The 21,711-nt window shown below is 37.9% G+C and overlaps 1 protein-coding gene across 1 annotated transcript in view; it reads left to right on the forward strand.

Annotated features, from left to right (window-relative positions):
* The window catches only part of MBP (myelin basic protein), a 109,701-nt gene extending 89,273 nt beyond the window's left edge, over positions 1-20,428 (forward strand). The window contains exons 5-9 of the mRNA XM_032222811.1: positions 7,358-7,468; positions 10,669-10,704; positions 12,283-12,315; positions 15,872-15,994; positions 19,444-20,428. Of these exons, the coding sequence (XP_032078702.1) occupies positions 7,358-7,468; positions 10,669-10,704; positions 12,283-12,315; positions 15,872-15,994; positions 19,444-19,500 (360 nt within the window). The 3' untranslated portion in view covers positions 19,501-20,428. The remainder of the gene's footprint in view (positions 1-7,357; positions 7,469-10,668; positions 10,705-12,282; positions 12,316-15,871; positions 15,995-19,443) is intronic.
* The last annotated feature ends 1,283 nt before the right edge of the window (positions 20,429-21,711 follow it).

A 21,711-nucleotide genomic window follows, 5' to 3' on the forward strand; every position in this document is an offset into this window, starting at 1 on the left:
TGTAATTATTTACAAAATCATCATACCTGTGGTGAAAATCATACTTTTTACTTGCAGAAGACTTAAATAGGCTCAGATTGCCCATTTCAAAAACTCTATCCGAAATTGTAATAATGAAGCTACAATTGTCATGGCGGAGTTCTTCCTGAACCAAATGAGATGAATTTCTCAATATACTCTTGGTATGTAATGTACTGCCCAGATAAAGAGCCTTACTAATAATGCAATTGCTTTGGCACTTCTGGGATCTTCTGTTAATGGAACAAAGCAGATTTTCAAAGAAACTATCCCAGCAGTGTTTTTTTCCCCATGCTATCTTTCCCCTTAGAGTAACCAGTTTCTGTTCAGATGCAATATAGGTATTATATTTCCCAGGTGTAGGTACTAGAATGACAGTGATTTAAAGAATACAAGAAAGGGCCTAAATATAGCCTTTTCCAACCAATAGTTTTCAGAATTTGGGATTATAAATGCTGTTTTTTTTCCTGCCATCTTGAAAGATATCCAAAACATAGGATTGAAATTGGAGTGTAGTTTATGCAACCTATCGGTCGTCCTTTCTCAATGACAGGAAATGTCCATTATTTGTGTCTTAAATTCTTACTTTTAAAAATGTCTTTTTTCTCACAATGCCTTTTATCTAGCACTGATTATTTACAAAGTCCTGTTGTTTTAGTAAGATTTGACAGGGAAGCAGTGCTGGATTCCCTTGTAGTTTTAACTGACTAAGTAAAGGGCCCATGGCAGTTATATCCGTGACCCGTCAAAAGGGCGAACGACAAAACCGCGGCTGACTAAACCGTGTCACTGACATCATCAACGCGGCGACAACAGCCAGCACGGAGAAAGAAGGGCACTTTAAATAGCGCGTTGAAAGAAAGCCGATTCAACTTAAGGTAAGGGTTAGCTTTAGGGTTAGCTTTAGGATTAGCTTTAGGGTTAGGTTTAGGATTAGGTTTAGGTTTAGGGGTTAAGTTTAGGTTTAGGGTTTACAGCATGCTTCTGTCTCCGCGCTGTTGATGCCCTGTTGATGACATCAGCGACGCAGTTTAGTCGGGCGCGGTTTTGTCATTCACCCTTTTGTCGGTGAACTGTTATATCAGTGCCATCAGTATTGGAGAGAAATTAGTTACATAACTGCAACTTATATAGTAGGTTAAGAAAAGATGTACCAGTTGAAATACTGTCTTCTCAATAAGTAACCAAAGTCCACAATGTTCATGCTTCATTTGTTCTTGCAAATGCATCATTGATAATACTTCAATAGCAAAAACTCAGAATAAGGCTTTGTTTGGCACGAGTCAAAAAAATAAATGAGTAATTTAATTTTATTCTTCAATGCATTTGTCATGTCTACACAACTCTCTCATATAGCGACTCTGAGGCATAATATCATAAAACCGATACATAAAAACCGTTAAACACCTCTATTTCGATTGAAATTTTAAAAAACCCTAAGATTTCAGGTAGCCAGAACTGAGTGGCTTGTGTTTCTAAAAGAATCCAAAAAAGGTAACAACTATACTTTTGATACAGCTACAAAGATATTGGAGAACACACAGCTTTCAGATGTCGGAATCAATTTCAAGGATAAGAAGAGCCCTCCCTTTGTAGCCCATCTTCTTTAAGAGAAAAAGGAGAAGCCAGGCAGTTGAAAACAACAACAACAACAACAACAACAACAACAACAACAAAGCTTTACAGCCCCAACTTTCTTCTCCATTCCCCCCAGTACTTTAGTTAAATGACTGGCAGGTTTAAAGAGCTTTCAGTCCAGAGTCACCCCACCACTCAGCTCTTATCTACTAGCTTTTATCTACCTGAAAGTGTCTGGTTGCCTTGGTAATTCTTGTTGCTTAGTTACAAAAGCTGGAGATGGAGATGGCCCTCCCGTCTCCTGTGTTTCAGCAGAACTGGTTCCCCAGGCAATTGAAGGCAGTCAGGATTTTTTTTTTTTTTTTGATGAAGGCACCTGAGACGGAAGTGTGCCAATCTTATTTGTAAAACCAAATCTGTTCAAACCAAACAAACAGACGGTAAGATGGCCACCGTTCAGTTTGAAGCTTCCAATTACTGAAGTCTTCCCCCAATCTGGTGCCTTCAGGATGAGAGACATCCCAGAATTTCTACAGCGTACATTGAGAGAGAAAAAATCCCACTGCAGCAGATGCAGGCTGGTTGTTTGTAGGAGTCCACTTGAGTTTCATTTTCATTCATGACCAGGATGTATCTCTCTTTTTTGCGTGTGGTTGAAAACTGGCTGTTGGAAAAGGAGATTGGGATGTTTAAAATGAATTAAAAATGGAAAGTCTTTCTCCAGAGAACACTCTGACCTGAGAACCACTAAGCATTGTTAAGTAGTGGTCTGTCAACAAGTTTTCCTTCGCTGGAATAAAGCAGAAATGGCAGAATTTCAAAAAGTTTTAGTTTTACATTTACTGCATTTCCAATCTATGTTTTCTTTCCTTTCTTTCTCCCTCCCTCCCTTCCCTCCCTCCCTCTTTCCTTCCTTCTTTCCTCTCTCTCTTCCTTCCTTCCTTCCTCTCTCTCTTCCTTCCCTCCCTCCCTTCCTTCCCTCCTTTCCTTCCTTCCTTTCTCCTTCCTCTCTCCCTTTCTTTCTTTCTCCCTTCCTCTCTTCCTTCCTTCCCTCTTTCCCTTCCCTCCCTCCTTCCGTCTCTCCTTTCCTTCCTCCTTCCTCCCTCCTTCCTTCCCCCCTCCCTCCTTCCCTCCCACCCTCCTTTCCCTCCCTCCCTCCTTTCCTCCCTCCCTGATTCCCTCTCTTCCTTATTTCATAAAAAATCATTTTCACAGCATCTGAATGATCACTCAAATCCACTTGGTTTTAAAAGGACGTTTCTTCCATAATTCAGCATTTTCTTTCCACTGACTCGGTTTAGTTTACCATGTGGATATGATTGAATTGCATTTGCGGAGTTGATAAAAACTATTCCAACTTGTAATGGTTACTTGAAAAGAAACATTTTCAGAAATTTGAGGGTGATGGTGGAATAACAAAAACCATTAAGTCTCCAATCTGCTCACAGAAAGCCATCTGTGGAATAATTGGTTCAGGGTGAAGAAGAATAACTTTTAACTAAAATGCAGCACTGAAAGTTGTAGTCTCCTGCCACGCAGTCAGAGCCCAGTTAAAAAAAAAAAACCTTTGTTTAATTCTAATATTTGAAGCTCAATAGATGTAATTGAGAGAACCAGATTGTATTTTTGCTTGTACGGTTTTGATCTCTCACAGAATATTCAAATCTGTGTCTCTGCCTCAGGCTAATGTTTCACAGGCTTCTTACTATGTCTCCAAACATTTATCTAATAGGCATCTTTGAACAAGATGGGTCTCTAACATATCCTTTATCCTGGCCTATTAACTCAAATCTGTGCTGTGGCAACACATGATTCAGGATGTATTAAGCAATTATGACCATCCAGCCAGAGCCAAAAAAAAATTATTTTTTAAAGGAAGCTGTCTCTTTTCTTCCCGCATCAAGAAAAATCTGCAGTGGCACACACAATCAAAGATGGTGCTATCGTGAATGGAGCCAGTATATTTATCTACCCCATTTGTTCCTTCTTTTTTTAAAAAATTTTCTCACCACCCAGCCTTGGATATAAATTTTAATAGACTCCCATGAGGATTGATCTAAGGAGCCTCATTTTCACAGACCCTCTGTAGAATTTCATCTTAACAATGGACATCAGAAGAGACAATGGACCATCTGATAAACAGTCGACATTAAACATTGGGAAGTTAGCAGACTCTAACAGGAGGTTCCACTAGAAGACCGCCAAAGTCCTTTCCAGTTCTGTTATTCCATTATTCTCTTTGGGAAAAATCTTTCCTTACAGGAGTGACTGGATCAAATCAGCGCTGGAATTTGCATTACCTACAGAGGTGGAATACTATCAGTTTGAACCAGTTTGCCCGAACTGGCAATAAAAATGCTACCGTTCACCCAAACCAATAGTAAAAAAAAATGCTACTGGTTCAGGCAAACCAGTTTTTCCAACAATCAGCTGTGACACATGATTTATATTAGCTAGAAAGCAGGATTTCCCCCTCACTGTTTGCTTACCTTTACAGATGCGCTCTGCACATGCGCGGAAGGTCCTGTGCATGCGAGGAGGCATGTGCTCACATTGCTACCAAACTGGTAGCAACTGTAAGTGGATTTCACCCCTGATTACATGTTAACAGAGACATATTTTTTTAAATGGAAAACTATAGAAGTTTTCATAAAGAGCAAGCTATGTATTTTAATAAACAGAATTTTAAAAACTCAAAAACATAACTGTGTAATTTTGAAGTACTTTGTGAACTTTCTTTCGGAGCATCTGAGATCTATAATGACAAGCCAGAATTAGTGGCAAAAGCAAAGATGACTCATTCAGACACTATATTCAAATTTTAATGTAGGTCTTCCTGCAACTAAAGGTAAGTATATGCATATTTTTATGATACCCAAGAAAAGTTCATGAAATTTATATTCTAAAATGCACACTCTTTCATATATTATTTACTGCACCTTGTGTCATATTTTTGTGTATAGTCTTCCAGGTTACAGGCTGAAGGCAGGGAGCAGAATCAGGAGTTCCACCGATATACAACAATGGGAATTTTTAAGTTACACAAAATTCTTCATAGGGTGGCAGGTAGAAGGAAAAACTGTACAGCACATATTTTAAATCCCTCCAGATTGGGCAACTAATCATTCTTAAATATGGAAAGTGATTTCAAGAGAGGACAGTGTCCTACCCTCCGTTCGCCATCCAAGACATCAAGTAGTCCTTCAAATGAATAATTGTATGGATAGCTACAATCACACTTCTCCAAGTTGCTGATCTTTATGTAGCCAAGATGACATATTAGTTTTGAAGATTTGCAAAACTAGATGCAATATTATGGAGGAAGAGAGGATGTACTACTTGCAACGCTGAACAAATTCATTTCTTTCTACATCATTCTGTGGAGATTCCATTTGTCCTTATGACCTATCTAGTTCATGGTGTGATACATGAAGTCAATTACAGGTTGCCTGTGGCTTAGGGCTGTATGCTCCATGTTCCTAGCAGCTGACATTATGTCAAAATAGCCAAAAGCAACATTTCCAATATTTAGGTGGTATTAAGGCTGAGGATTGAAGAGACTTGCCCCTGGGAGGTTTCCGTTGTCAACCTTAACTAAGCACTCCCAAAAGAAAATCACAGTAAGGACAAGAATTGGCTGTGTCTCTTGTTAGAATCTCACAGCATAAGCTGCAGTGGCACAATGGTTAGTATGCAGTACTGCAGGCTACTTCTGCTGACTGCTGGCTGCCTGCAATTCGGCAGTTCAACTCTCACCAGGCTCAAGGTTGACTCAGGCTTCCATTCTTCCAAGGTGGGTAAAAGGAGGACCCAGATTGTTGGGGGGCAATATGCTGACTCTGTAAACCGCTTAGAGAGGGCTGTAAAGAACTGTTAAGTGGTATATAAGCCTAATGTTATTGCTATTGGTATAAGAAGAGGGCCAACTGAATGTATGAGTATGTGTCTGTGTGTATATATATATATGATGTATAAGTATGTGTATGTATATGTGAATAGAAATAGAAAGAACGTTCATTATGATTAGTTTAACAACAGTTTTTTTCTTATAATTTCATACTTTACTTCATTTTTGCCATGCATGTTTTAAACACCGATGCCTAAAGACTTAAAGACAATTAGGTTTAGAGTAATGCTTGGTTTAATAAAGGATAATGATTTGCTAACTTCTTCTGGATCATGTTAATCCAGCATTGCTTCTAAAAATTTCAGTGGAGATTTTTTGTGGAAATCAGTTCTCACAAAATACAGCATACAATACAGCATCCAGTCACATTTTAAATGTTCAATCATGCCCAGAATTAAGTGCTACTGGTGACTTATTCTTCATATGTTTACATACTTTTTGTACTGAGTTTAAAGAGGTGACCATCTCTTAAATGGCTTTCTGTATCTACCCTGGAATTTAGAGGGCCAGGGAAAATAATCCATTTGGCTAGCCTCATCTGACCTCTCTCTTTTTATTCTTTTCTACTCAACAGAGGGTTGGAAAGGTTAATTGGGTTAAGAGGCTCATGACTCTGCCTGCCTCTCAGCAGGATAATTCTCTGGAAACAGAACAGAATGAAAACAATGAAATTTGGTGTGGCAGCAGAAGCTAGCAAAAGAAACCTCAAGCTTTAAACTGGCCTAGATCCAATCTTGGACTGTGAAAAAAAGCAATCCAGAAAAAAAATTCTCCCAATATATCCTGATGGGAAAATAGGTTGGGTAGAAGCTCAAATTCCCTCTGCCTTGCTCCATCCTGTTTTACGTGGCGTAGAGCAGGCATGTCCAACCTTGGCAACTAAACTTGGACTACAACTCCCAGTTCCCCAATCTCCACAGGTCTTAAAGTTGCACATCCCTGGCTTAGAGTGAAACTTGTGCAAGTTCCTGGTGTACACATATATACAAGCATGCAGATGCAACATAAGGGGAGAGCAGAAACATAGATACTCATAGAGGCACAAATTTGTACTCTACTTGAATAAGTTGATTAAACCCAGATAAAGTTAGATACACATTAATACAACATAGGCATTATTTACCTATTAACATTGTTAGCCTCCCAGAGTCTCCTGAGGTGAGATGGGCACCAAACAAATTTAATAAATAAATAAATGAAATATTTATGTACATAAATGAAACTACAGAGACCTCTTACAGCCATTTTGCTAAAGGAGTTGGAAGGAGTTCTGTATTCCACATCCTTCACAGCCTTGCGATTGAACAATAGGTAGATACATGGAGGAAACTGGATTGCAAATTAATAACAATATACTATATTTGATATGCATACAAACAATCTCAAGTTGCTTGAACTTCAAGCAAGAGATTTTTGAAGAAGTTAAAAAAAAAGTATTTGCTTGGAAACCCAAAGAGTTATTCTTTTCCAAATGAGTTCTTTCCTGTCCATGGAATTAAAGCATAAAGAGTTAGTTTTTAAAAGAAATTAGCTTTAAGAGCTAAATCAATTAAAGCATCTTAGCAATAGCCTCTAAATCAGGGTGTCCAACCTTGGCAATTTTAAGATTTGTGGACTTCAACTCCCAGAATTCTCCAGACAGCACGTCCCTTGCTATAAATGTAATAGTCATTGGAAATATAGCTCCAACTTTCAGTTTTTAAAAATGTTATGTTTTTATCAAATCAAATGCAACTCTGTGACAATTAAATGGATGCATCTATGTTGTTTTCTTGATTTGATTTCAAGAGGGGAACATTAATTACTTTCGGAATACATGCTGATCTACAGGTATGACTCTACCCTGTGTTTCAGGACTATCACCATGCCTCCAGAGTTAGCCACGTAAGTTCTCTGCCTCATCCAAGATCTTACCATGGACGCTATGTGGATGAAAACCCAGTTGTCCACTTCTTCAGGAACATTGTAAGTTTTACTTTCTTCTATGTCATTTCTACTTTTATGTCTTGAGGAAACATGAACTGCCAGGGCTCCAAGTAGTTTTGGTAGGTGGGAGTTGCAAAGGGATTGTTCTCATCCACAGGCCTCAATGGGTATGGAAATCTTTAATTCCCAAGAGATGTGGTGGCGCAGTGGTTAAAATGTGGTATTGCAGGCTAACTCTGCATTCCCACTGCCAGGAGTTCGATCCTGACCGACTCAAGGTTGACTCAACCTTCCATCCTTGTGAGGTCAGTAAAATGTGGACCCATATTGTTGAGGGCAATACTGACTCTGTAAATGTTTAGAAAGTGCTGTGAAGCATGATGAAGCAATATATAAGTCTAAGTGCTATTGCTATTTATCCATAAATCCAGCTCTGTTCTATTCCATAGGAGGATATGTCCTACAAATTCAAAAGAATTTAGGAAACCATCTACTACAGTGAAATAAATAACCACTTTGGGTAGAGATGTGTAAACACACATTTATGTGCACTCATGTGCCTATCTGTGGATTTAACCTACGTATACATGTGGGAGTTGTTTCAGATAATCAATATATTTGAGCTTAGGCAAACTTTCTGGTACTTAATCATCATTTATAGGATTAGATTATAAATTGCCCAGGGTTAATCAAAATATTTCAACTATTTATTCTATTTGTAATTTATTTTCCCCCTATATCAGATTGATTTGAAAATGATACCTAGGCTACCTCTGCAGTTATGGGATCATCTCTTGGCTATTATTGTTAGATCTAAGGAGGGAATTCTGACCACTAAACTGGAATAATAAACTATGACTGACACAATCCCAGAGAAAAAGCTGAGAAACTACTCTTAAGTGCTGAGATCATCACTCACTGGTCACATTGCCTTGAATTTATGTAACATTTGTTTGTGTGTATGTGTGTGTGAGAGAGAGACAGAGAGACAGAGAGAGAGAGAGAGAGAGAGAGAGAGAGAGAGAGAGAGAGAGAGAGAGAGGGAGAGGGAGAGAGAGAACGGATAGATAGATAGATAGATAGATAGATAGATAGATAGATAGATAGATAGAGATAGAGATAGAGATATAGATATAGATATAGATATAGATATAGATATATCAGAAGTAGTCTATTAGACACTACACACCACACACACACCACATACCCCCCCAACACACACACACACACACACACACAGATAGATAGATAGTGTTTAATAGACTATTTCTGTTTCTTTAATTGTATAGAGATTTGTAAATCTCTAATATTCATCTGTATAAACCCAGTCTTCCAGTCATACAGACAGAAGTGTGCCTGAACAGCTGCTGCTATTATTCAAAATAAATTTCCAACCCAAACTTCTGAAAAAGTGCAGACAGACATTCAAACTCCTAAAGATGAACTAATCTGACATTGTGCAATCCCATCTGATAACTTAGAGGTGAAATAAATTTACAATGAATACAGAATGAATGGTGAAAGTAATAGGTGTCTTCAGCTCCTTTCTCTCTAGTAACATGCTTCAAAGCAAAGTATGCCACATCATGATTCAAAAGCCCAGGTTTATTGGCTACTTCTGAGATGAAGAACGCGAATTACTACTTGGTAGCTAAGTCTTAATTTCTCACTTGGCGTTATAAAGCTGATTTTAATGACAAGATCTGTCTGAGAAGTATCACATACTTAACAGAATTGGTTGCAAGAGTCGTGGCTTTGGGACTTCAAAAGTGTTCTGAAGAGAACAGCACTGTGACACGGATAACCCTTCTAATGTTTGATGTCCCTGTAATGAGCTTGAGCAGATTTAAGTGGTTTCCTAGAAAAATGCTAGGGCCATGCAATCCCATTCAAATAGCTTTGATTGAAAGTTTAACAGGAAGGAACTACTAATTATGTATCAGTTACAACACATCTAATAGTGATATTGATCACCAATCTTTATCAATCCTGAAGCTTTACTTTGTATTATAACTAGCCAATAGCACATACGGGTCAGGGGTGGCTTCCAGCTGCTGCTACTGCCAGTTCACTCAGGGCATACATGCGCTTGATGCGTGCTATGTGCACATGTGCAGCACTAAAAAATGCTTCTGCGCATGTGCAGAAGCAAAAAACAAGATGGCGGCACCTATGGCGCTGCCGAGAGAACTGGTTTGGGGGCATGGCAGGCCGAGTTACTACCTACTTGGCCGAACCAGTCTGAATCGGTAGAAACCCACCTCTGATACTGGTAGATAACGGTATATTTGTATGCATGCCTCTCCCTATGCCCACCGAACAGACAATGAGATAACAACAAGCTTAAGAAATGTTTGCAGAGAGGCCTCCAAATTTTTAAAGATGGAAAACTCGCCGATAAACACCACTGAGCATGTTAAATAGGAGGACAAAGTTATATTAAACAAGAAGTAGGACAAGCCAGCATTATTCCCTGCAGCTGTTTGTGGCGGGATTACTTATGGATAAAGAGCAAGCCACAATGATATGCTTAGCTGAACTGAGTGATGTCTTATCAACATGGCCTACCAGTGAATCCCTGCTATCTAGGAAGGCTTCTTAATTTGTAATGATAAGCCTCTTCCTGAATGCTGATACTATTTGCATATCACAGTGTTTCACAACCTTAGCAGGTTGAAGGTACATGAATTTCAACTCCCAGAATTCCGCAGCCAGCATGGTTGACTGGGGAATTCTGGGAGTTGAAGTCCAAATTCTTCCATCTGCTAAAGTTGAGAAAGGGGTTTAAAGTAACAACCAACCCAAGAACCTGTCCCATGAAGAAAAGAATTTAATTTTAAAAAGTCCCAATACTTGCAGAAATATGAAAACTTTAGATGGAAAAAAAATCGGTACAACATTTTGTCACCAGTTTCAGTCATATCTAAACATCTCAATGTATTAATTAGCTGATTATGTTGGGAAGAAAATGGAAAAACAGGTGGGTACCAGGTGTGGGTGCAGAAAATTAGACACCCACTAGATAGCAGTAATGAGAAAGAAAAGTTTGCCTTTGCTGCCATCTATTGGTCATTTGTAACTTAACCATGGAATTACGAGAGAGAGAGAGAGAGAGAGAGAGAGAGAGAGAGAGAGAGAGAGAGAGAGAGAGAGAGAGAGAGAGAGAGAGAGAGAGAGAGAGAGATTCCAAATATACAGTATATATTTGCAAATTATTATTTTTTAAAATTGATTTTCAGGTGTCACCCAGAACAACTCCTCCTCTTCAGGCAAAAGTAAGTGCTTGCTGTGAATATATTAACCTACAAAACCTGTGATAAAGAAAAGAAAGAAAGGTTTCCTTTAAAAAAAAATACTTCAATAACCTTCCGGTCCAATGTAGTCTAAATGATGCATTTACAGCAGATATTGGGTTGCTTAAAAAAACTATTGCCTACACCTGACCACAGTCTGTGCTGCTGTAGCAATCCTATCTGATCCTTCATGCCCAACTTCATTAACAAGGCAACACCACTGAAAACCACAAGATTCATATGGATTATAAAATGTCCTGGGGTCATGGTTGATGCCACACCCAAACCTGGGTTGGCCACATTTTTAGAGTGGGCTTCCCCTTCTTCCTTGATACCAGCTAGATCTCAGTGATACATATGAGGCTGCCCCTTCCACTGATTATTCAATTATAAACAAGAGAGGCCTTAGTACAAGCTGACTTCCATTAAGAAACAGCAGCCAGGGCCATCAAGGTCTGATGACCAAGCAAAGGAGTCCAGATAAATGGAAATTAGAAACAGTCTTAAGCACTAAGGCTGTGCTGGCTCCCTTCAGAGGACAGGATGAAATGATTCTTTTCATTCTGTGGCTTGTTACAAGTAGTCCTTGATTATAGCCATTTTTTTTAGTGACCATTCCAAGTTACACTGAAAAAGTGACGTATGACTGTTTTTCACACTCACGACCATTGCAGCCTAGTCAAAATTCAGACGCTTAGCAATTGGCATGTATTTATGACGGTTGCAGTGTCCCGAAGTCATGTGGTCCCCTTTCGTGACTTTCCGACAACCAAAGTCAATGGGGAAGCCAGATTCACTTAACAACCATGTTGGTAAGTTAACAAGTTAACAAGTATGGCAAGAAAGATCATAAACGGTGTCAAAATTCACTGAACAACTGCCTTGATTAATAATGGAAATTTTGGGCTCAATTGGGATATTAAGCCAAGGATTCCCTGTATTTCAATATCCAATTTAATCTTTACAAGTGCAGGATCTTTTTAGATTTTTATCCTGCCCTTTTTTCATATACAACTCGAGATGGAAAACATACCAATTATTTCTTCCTTCTCCTGTTTTCCCCACAACAACCACCCCCACAGTTTACTCGCTCCATTTCCCCCCTCAAATTTCTCTACAGCTTCAGCTTCTGAATACAGAAAGCCAAACTACCTTGTTTCAAATTCTGACCTAATAAAATAGCAGAGACCGAGACTGTGGGTGGATGAAAAGTACTCATTATGCAGAACATTGGACCATAGTTCATTGTCCTCAAAAAAAAAAAAACCACTTGAAATGCTTTATTGTGAACAATCCTGCAATAGACAGACAACCAATCTCTTTGGTAAAATTCATGTACACATTAGACAATGGGTTTTATGATGCACATCTGAAAGGTGTAATGTGGTAAACTCTTCTACAGTCCCACATCACAACTGCAATCCAAACATCTTGGACTTCAGATATTTTAATCCACACAACCGACTGTGATAATCCTTTTCTACCAGATGTTGGCATGCTCGGTGTCTTTAAAGTCCATGGTGGTTATCGTGTCACTTTGTTTGTTTCTTACATGTGCAGGGGAGAGGATTATCCTTCAGCAGATTTAGCTGGGTAGGTGATAAACATGCTTCCCTTCGCAATTATTTTGTTTTCCCCAGGCCCAAAGGGCATGTGTTTGCTGTCTTGCTTTTCTGTAGCTGATGCAGAATTCCAGTATATATTTGTTTATTCTTTTATTTATTCTTTGGCTTGTTTGCTTTACTCTTACTGATCCATTCCTGGTTCCAAAGCAGTTTCTTTATATTCATGATTTTATTGCTTGCTTTTATCCTGAAATGAGTCAAGCTTAAATTAAGATTCCTGAGCACAGAGCACCTTCACTGCATGGCAAATTGCATTCTTTTAAGGTTCCCTAAATGTTCTGTATGTCCGTGGGACGGAGGAGGGGCAGGGGAAGGAAAGGGTGGGTTTCTACTATGAACGGTACAAAGCTCCAGTTCTTTATGGGTTCAAGAGCACAGTACTCTATTGGATTTGCCCTATATTTACAACATTGTCATATACTGAGAACTTACACATTCTTCAACCATTTTTTTAAAGTAAAAAAAATGAAGATGTAAAATATGAAACTGTAGGAAAAGCCGAATTATGTTTATGATAATGATGTAGAGAGGTGTTCCCCAACCTTTCTGGTTGCATGGATTGGCATTAGTGGCAGCGGAGGGAGGGGATGGTTACGTGCACACAACCTAATCCCACACATGCACAAGTAAAATTTCATATGCTTGCCCATCAGTTGTACAGCCCAGGTCCCAATGGGCCATGGACCAGTACCGGTCTGCAGACTGGGGGTTGGGGACTTCTGATGTAGAGAACAAATAATACATTTTTTTTTCTTCCTTGGGCAAATCTTTTTATGTACTTGGCTCCATGTCTTTACCCTGGAGCTAGAGAGGACCAGAATGCTAGTCAGACTTGAAAGGAAGTAGAGCTATCAGTTTGGACCCTTTTCATGGATTGGGGTATCTCTGGAAATTAAAAAGGTCACTTAAAGCAGTCACCCTGTTCATCACGTCTGTGAAAACAGATTACCGTAATTTTTGGAGTATAAGACACACCTCCCCCCCTAAAAGAACATAGAAATGTTGGTGCGTCTTATACATCGAATACAGCCATTTTTGGCCTCCCGAAGTCCCAGCCCCACATCCCATTTTTATGAAAAACAGCCAAAACATAGGTTGTTTTTCGCAAAAATAGAGGCATTTTTGCCTTCCCCCAGGCCTCAGTGGCACTCTGCAGGGTTCAGTGGGGCTGAGGGAAGGCAACAATGCCTCCATTTTTGCAAAAAATGAGCCATGTTTTGCACAAATGGAGGCGTTTTTGCCTTCCTCCAGCCCTGCTGAAGCCTGCAGAGTGCCACTGGGGACAGGGAAGGACAAAACCTTATTTTTCTTACTTACCTCTTTGAAATCTTGATGCGTCTTATACACCGGTGCATCTTATAGTCCAAAAATACGGTAATTTCTTGCTGAGAGAAAGAGTAGTAAGCTTATAAAAATGTACTGTTAGTGACAACCAGGCAGAGGAGCATCAAAGTCAAAGATTATTTCTCCCTCTTGCTCATAATCCACAATTTTTAATCTTTATCTTAAAGTGGCTTTTCTTGAGAGTGTTCACATTAAGGCAATGTGACAATGAATTTATCTAAATCTATACCTTCGGTATATATCTATATCTACAATCATCTTCCATCCATCATCTTTCTATTCATATAACTAACTCCCAACTCACAAAGAGCGACTTTAGATAGCTGACGTAAGACTAACCAAATTATAAATAGAACGATTAATAACAGAAAGCCACAACAATACAACACTACGCCACAATTGAGACCAATTTGCAAACATCCCAAAATGATTACTAGACAAGCTTAACCAATATCATTGGTTAATGCTCTAGGGAAAAATCCCAGGACTTTAAGACTTTATGAAAGTTTGTCAGAGTTAGATACTTGGATTTATGGCTGGTGAGGGAAGGGGTTATATTGTCCCAACTCCAGACCTGATTGATCCCAAATCTTGCAGCCCCTCAAGTTTGCTTGGGTTAAGCCAAAGCTGTTCTTCCCCATTTAGATCCCTCATAGCTTTTCTCTAGGAAGTTATAGTAAATTGGGCCTCAGACAAGTCCAAAGGACTTGCATAGGCAGAGTCCAGCTGAGAGCAGTTTCAAGCTACTTCACCCAACAGATACCTAGAACAGTCTCAATAAAATGAGGATCCAGAATGTTGGGAGAAAACTGCTCAGAAAGTGCTGTACAGCAGTATGGAGTGGTATATAAGTTTATGTGCTATTGTTATCTCCATCAGGAAGCTCAGCTATAAAATGATATTGGAAGATAACTATATTGTTCCATTAATTTACACCCAAGTAGAATATTCTATACTTTGCCTTTGGGTAAAAATGCCCACAAGGTATTCATGAAAACTATTGCAAATTTACAAGACTATGGCTGAAACACCTTGAATTTTGTAGAAGTGCAAGAAAGATATAAACAGAAGGGACCAGTCATAGACCAGTAATTTACAATAAGATTGCATTTGAACATGATCATGGAGTGTTGGCAATGCCTATTATGAACTGACCCTTTTGCAAACTCTTAGAAGTGAATACTAACTGCTTTTTACATCCCTGGTGAAATGCCTTAATTATCTACACAGTAATCCTACTGATTTTTTTTCATAATAACAGTTGGAAACCATAGAAAACTTGCTGGATGTGCTTGCTGCTTGGAAGGTTGAGCCAGGTCATTACTTTGATAGGAAACACTTAAAAATAAAGACATAATTGTAATGTGTTGGCTGAGGCAATTTTCATAAGTTTATCATTAAGGCTGCATATTACCAATGCTGGAAATGAGGTTTTCGTTTGAAGAACTAGTTACAAAGCAGATTACTATTTGGAAATTCTTTGAATTACTTGTTCTCTTCATACAATTACACAATTATGTTGAACAATTCTTTCGTTCATTTTTAATAATGCTTTTCAAAAGCGGATGTCAATGATCTGTAAGTACTTGCTCAAAATGTCCCATTTTTTTCTGTTTTTCTGGATAATATTCAATATAATATTTTCTAGGGATTTCATTCTTTAAAGATGGATGCACTTATTGTACCAGCATCTCCTTCTGATAGTCTGCCATTAACTGCTCTCATTTGTTACTGTTTGGTAGAATGAATACAAAAATGAGTAATTGTAATATAAGTAATTATGGATCATTATCACCTCAGGCAATTTCCAAACAATGGGAATCTAGGCTAAGATAAGTTGTATATATAGAATGTCAATTTTAATGGAATTGAATTCACCTTCCACTATCTCTGCTAGAAATGTTCCCCAAGTATCTTTTTTTTCAATAATTGTTCAAATATTTTCTTTCATCACTAGTAATTTGCAAAAAAAAAAAACATTCTGCTTGCTATCTATGACACAGAGCTATAAACTTTCGCACAGAAGTCAGTGGCTTCCCTAGGATAAATGACATTAGGCCTGCAGCCATATTCTTTGATACAATTCAGCCTTTGATCATTTAGTACTGTTTCCTGAAGGATGGTTCTGTATTTTAATGGCGATCTACCGATATTTGTAATTTTGCTTTTCTCTTTTGCAGGGTGGCGAAACTCACAGACCTGGATATGGAAGTGGCAAATTCTATGACCATAAATATGCTCACAAGGGGCACAAAGGATACCGCTATGATGGCCAGGGCACACTGTCTAAATTGTTTAGACTGGTAAAGATAATACTTCTAAAAATAGCAAAAGTAACCAACATTATGCAGGGATAAGAAAATGTTCCCTATCTATTGCTAATATATATTGCATTCATTCAAGCAGTCCAGGAAATAGTCTTAAGCGATTGTCTAAAAGATTGGAAAGAGGAAAACAGTTTGGATGTCTGATTACAACACTAAAAAAAATCTAAACTAAGGCAAATACTACTATTAGTATCAGTCTAAATGTAAAGGATCATCCAAGCAGAGAAAAATATAAATAGTATATGTAACAAAATCCAGTGGAATCCCATCACATAGGGAAAAGTAATGTCAGATCCATGAATTACTACTGAGGTTCGCCACAGAGGTGATATTCAGCAGGTTCTGACGAGTTCTGGAGAACTGGTAGCAGTCATTTTGAGTAGTTTGGAGAACCAGTAAATACCACCTCTGACTGGCTCCACCCCCCATCTATTCTCTGCCTTCCGAGTCCCAGCTGATCTGGAGGAAATGGGAATTTTGCAGAAACCTTCCCCTGGAGTGGGGAGGGAATGGAGATTTTACAGTATCCTTCCCCTGCCACACCCACCAAGCCACACCCACAGAACTGGTAGTAAAAAGTTTTGAATCCCACCACTAGTTTGCACCCAACTCAATGTTAATATGCGTTGAGTGAAATAAAGAGCTTTAGAAATTTATAGTTTAATAATTTTGTTTCAAATGTAGAGAAAATGAGAGTAGTCTCAAACTTGGATCCTCTTCATATCGGTCCAATACCTGAACCATAACTCTATACCAGCTTCTTAGGCATGCCCACTGGATGGGCCTATCACTCTCTCAGCCAATGAGTAAATAACGATTTGCTGTACTATACAAAATTAAACATTCATAACAACAACTTTTTAACAACTTAAATTTTTTTTTTAAATCAGCAATGCTTTTGGCGGTGTTATGCATTAGTACTTATACAAATTGGATATTTTGGAAATATCTGTCGAAATTGCAGGTTATGAATTTTTTGATTTTTTTTCTGAGAGAAAAAAGGAACAACTACTTCATATTAGAACTGGGTGAATTAGATCTTCAAAATGATGATGTTGGAGAATGAAGTTCCGCTAAAATAAATATTGTTCCCTTTGAAGTACATGTGGAAAAATATTCCATTCCCTTTTAAAAAGCTTGTATTATTATTTTCTCATTTTCTTCAGTTTTAAATATTTCCCTTTTCCCCAGCTTTAACAGTTTCAAAGCAGCTGCACACACCTCCACACAAATATATAAATGTTACTAATTTTGTAAGCCAAGTTTTGATGTTTTCCTTGAGAATCTCACAACTTCCACTGTTGACTATTCTCCTTAGAGCTGGTAAAAGTTAGTTCAGAATAGCCTGGGCTTTTAGCCTAGACAGTTTCATTTATGTTTTCTCCTAATAATTTTTATCTATTAGAGACAGTTTCGTTATTTTATTTTGCTCAGCCTTCTTATTACCCCCAAAAAAAGTTCCCTCCAACTTCTTTCTAAGCACCGGCAAAAATACAGGTTTATTTTCGACAGTAACTTAGCATGAAATGGTCCCTGTTATTATATTCCACCAGATATATATATTTTAAAAACCCTGGTTCCTAAAACCAGAACAAATTTAAGGAGAGCTTCCATGACAAGTAATGGATTTAATAGGACTACAATAACATAGAAATCAATGATTCATGGAACATAATTAATAAGCCATTAAGTATAATTACAGTGCTCTGTCATTTATGAAACTAAGCAATAATGTTGTGGCTGAGTAATTTGAGATTAAAAATGAACAGTGAATTATTGAAATAAGGTAGTACGGTGCCTTCTGAATCAACAAGTAATTATGGAAGCATAAATTTTAGAAATCTAAGGAATGCACCCGGCAACAGGAGATAGGCAGAAGCATGTATTTAAAAATTGGGGCGGGGGGAACCAAGGTTCCTTAATACCCAATCCTTTAAATCAATCTGATAGCTGCTGAGCTAAATCTTCTCTGTTTCTGGTTCCTGCCTTCCTTTTGCAGCTCTCCTAGGAAGGCTGCAAAACGAATAAAGGACAGGTGGCAATATTCATCCTGAAAGGGTACTTTTGCAAGACACTCAACTACCGGTAGTCTTCGACCTTACGGCCACAACTGAGCCCAAAATTTCTCTCGCTAAATGAGACAATTGTTAAGGGAGTTTTGCCCCATTTTGCCACCTTTCTTGCCTCATTTGTTAAGTGAGTCACTGCAGTTGTTGAGTTAGTAGCACAGTTGCTAAGTAAATCTGGCCTCCTCATTGTTTGTCAGAAAGTCGCAAACCCTAACCTTGGACATTGCAACCATCATAAATATAAGTCCGTAGCCAAGCATCTGGATTTTGATCACATGAGCATGGGGATGCTGCGAGGCTCCTAAGTGTGAAAAATGGTCATAAATCACTTTTTTCAATGCCGTTATAACTTTCACTAAATGAACTGCTGTGAGTCAAGGACTACCTGTAGTAGAGAGGGTGAAAGTACTCAAAACATGAACTAGAAACTGATTTCATGGAATATTCTGGGTTTATGAGAACCACCTTGATTTTTCCTATATTTTGAGGAAGTACAAAGGTTTTGTTTCTGCAATATCTAACTAGGGTTGGAAGCTAAATCACAAAATTATTTGGTGCTAGAAATATGTCAAAATATGAGATTTGCAGATTTATTTCTCTTTCCCAAATTTGTGAACACAGGCGAAATGTACAACGGGATTACAAATACAGAGATTATGAACTATTCTTGCAAAGTACATTATTATTGATTCACTGTTGTGAACGTTTGTTAAAAACTTGGAATTCTAGGCAAACATTAGAGTTAATACTATTTCTCCTTTTTCAAAAGAAAACAGTTTTTCTAGGTATGACAGAGTATCTATATGAACTTAATTGAAGATGCTACAAAATGCTTTGTTTACCTACTACCTTATTTCAAGTAATCAGAATTGCCAAATTGTGAATCAAAATTTAATTGCTATTCTCTATCCATTCTTTATCCAATACATCATCCCTATTGTTCTATTAGTGGCAGTCAATACTCAGAACGGGAATGCAAAGAATTGCAAACATACAACGGCCACTATCAAATGAGCTTGGAAAATGGAAGGCTAGGAACTCCATTACATGGGAGGAAAATAGAGAAAGTGTGTGTTGAATTTGAAATTGAAGCAATGTAAACTCTGCTTCATCCTTCTCAGTGGCTGTCCACGATTTATGACAGCTGCCATTTCTGAAGTATAATAAAGATGCCACCTTATTGAATTGAATCCTAATTCTATTGAGGGAAGTTCAACCAGTTTTGAACCTTGCTTTGAGAGCTATTTTGAATCACAGGCCGAATGGAATTGGATATACAAAATATGTATGTTGTTGTATATTTCAGCTGCATATGTTGATTTTAATACTGCTTTTTCTTCTTTCTTCTTTCCAAAGGGAGGCTCCGGTTCCCGACCTGGGTCAAGGTCTGGCTCCCCGGTTGCTAGGCGCTGAAACACTTAAGATGTCACTAAAAGGCTACATTCTCTGCTTCATAACATAGCTACCCCAAGGATTAATAACAAATTGTCGAATTCCTTAGATAAAAAAAAAAACAATCTATTTGTTAATGTCAGTTGAGTTATGCATGCAGTAGGAATATGCAAAACTATATTGGCAAATGCTGACCAAGAGTTGAAAAATCAACAACAAAAGCCTCCCAAACTTGCAAGGTAGCTTTCGGTCAGCGTTATTTAGGAAAAAATAACAAAATCCCCCATCTTATTCCTTCTTCTTCTTCAAGGTGCTCCCCAAGAAATATAAAGCTTTAATTTTTCAGGAACAAGCAACATTAATACCCTTTCCGATTTCTTTTTCACTAACCTTTAACCACATAAAATATAACCCTAAATTAATGCGGTCATTAATTAATCTTTTGAGATCTTTGCTGTAAACAAACAATAATAATAAAAAAAAACCACGTGCAGAATGTTGTAAGGGCTGTTTATCCAATGTTTTGATTTGGCTTTGATTTATTATTTTTATTTGCTCTTATTTTTTATCCCTTTTCTCTCACACCTTTTGTTTTTCTTTTCCTAACTGGATTAGGCAGTCATGGAAAGGTATATTACATTGGGAGTACAAGGTATGTTGTGATGTGGGAGAAGGCAGCTGTGAATGTTTCAATGGGTCCAAGCAATGGTTATGGAGAAGGATTACACAACGTCTTAGCAACTTCTTGTGCATAACCAATTGCTTGTCACTGCCAACATATTGGGAAATAAGAGTGGTTGGGAGAGAGACATGAAGATATCAAACTTGAATTAGAGTAGTATAACAATGATAGCAATAAGGAATAATCCCAAAGAACAAGAAAACCCTAGACTTAGATATGTGAAGAGTGGGCTCGCTGCAAAGTAAACTTTTTTGCGGCGAATAGTTTTTTTTTAAAAAAAAAAAGTCTAATGTTTTTCATTCCAGAAAGCCCTTTGGTGATGAAGTTCCAGATTGTAACTGCACACATAGTTAGTAGTTGTAGTTGTCTTGTTACTGCAGCAGAGTTAAACAAGCAGTGAACCTAAATAAGATAGACTGTGTCACTGCAGGTAATGGACATTAGCACTAACAACTAGAGGTAAAAATATTAACAGATCATATATGAAGATATACGCATGTGGGAATGGGTTTGCCCCTCTACATGAAGAAAAATGCTCTTCTGAATTGCACTATTTTAAAAACATAAAACCTGTTTTGTTACTTGAGGCCTTCTTTTACTCTTACAAAGTTTTGTTTGAGCTTATATGTTATAGAATACATTTAGGCCCAAGCTAGCATCTACTTTAAGCTATGCTAAAAAAACAACAACATAATATTAGAACTTCTTGACACTTAATGCCAGAGATGAAGAGAGATACTATGGCTGATAGTTCTCCTTAATCTACCATAGATTTTAAATAACAGTCTTAATATGCAGCAATGAAAGATGAGAGAGTAGAAAAATACAGAAGCTAAACAAAACCAAATACCAAAACCAATAAACAAACATGAGCATGCACCAACACACAAATATATACGTCCCTCCATTACATCTTCTTTCAAAATGTTACTGGCTATGTGTATTTTTCTATGTGTAGCCTCGTCCCGTTGTGTATCCACAACGTAATAGTGAGTTTCATTTAAGTGTATTGTTTTAAAGTGTATGAGTTCAACTCCTGAAAAAAAATAAAATACTCAACTTTTAATATGACATTTGGAGAAATTTTTTAAAGATATTTCATGCAAACGTACAAAGCAGCTAACTAAAGCATATCAAGTTCACAACGAAGTCTGGATGCAGATTATATCACTTTTAAAATACAGTACATGGTGAATTAAGCAACAGGGGCAAGTTTAAACACAGTTTTCTTCTCATCTGTCTTTGTCAGAGAAGATCCTTCATTTCGTTGAACGTATAAAGGAGGCACATTTTACATTGTACAGGTAGTTCTTGACTTACAACCACCACAGGGCCCAAAATTTGTTGCTAAACAAAACAGTTGTTAAATCAGTTTTGTCCCATTTTATGACTTTTCTTGCCAGAGTTATTATTAAGTGAATCACTGCGGTTCTTGAGTTAGTATCGCAATTATTAAGTGACTCTGGCTTCCCCATTGACATAGTCAGAAAGTCACAAAAGGAGATCACATGATCCCAGGACCCTGCAACCGTCATAAATATGAGTCAGTT

The sequence above is a fragment of the Thamnophis elegans genome, chromosome 8 (assembly GCF_009769535.1).
Source record: "Thamnophis elegans isolate rThaEle1 chromosome 8, rThaEle1.pri, whole genome shotgun sequence".
Lineage (NCBI taxonomy): Eukaryota > Metazoa > Chordata > Lepidosauria > Squamata > Colubridae > Thamnophis > Thamnophis elegans.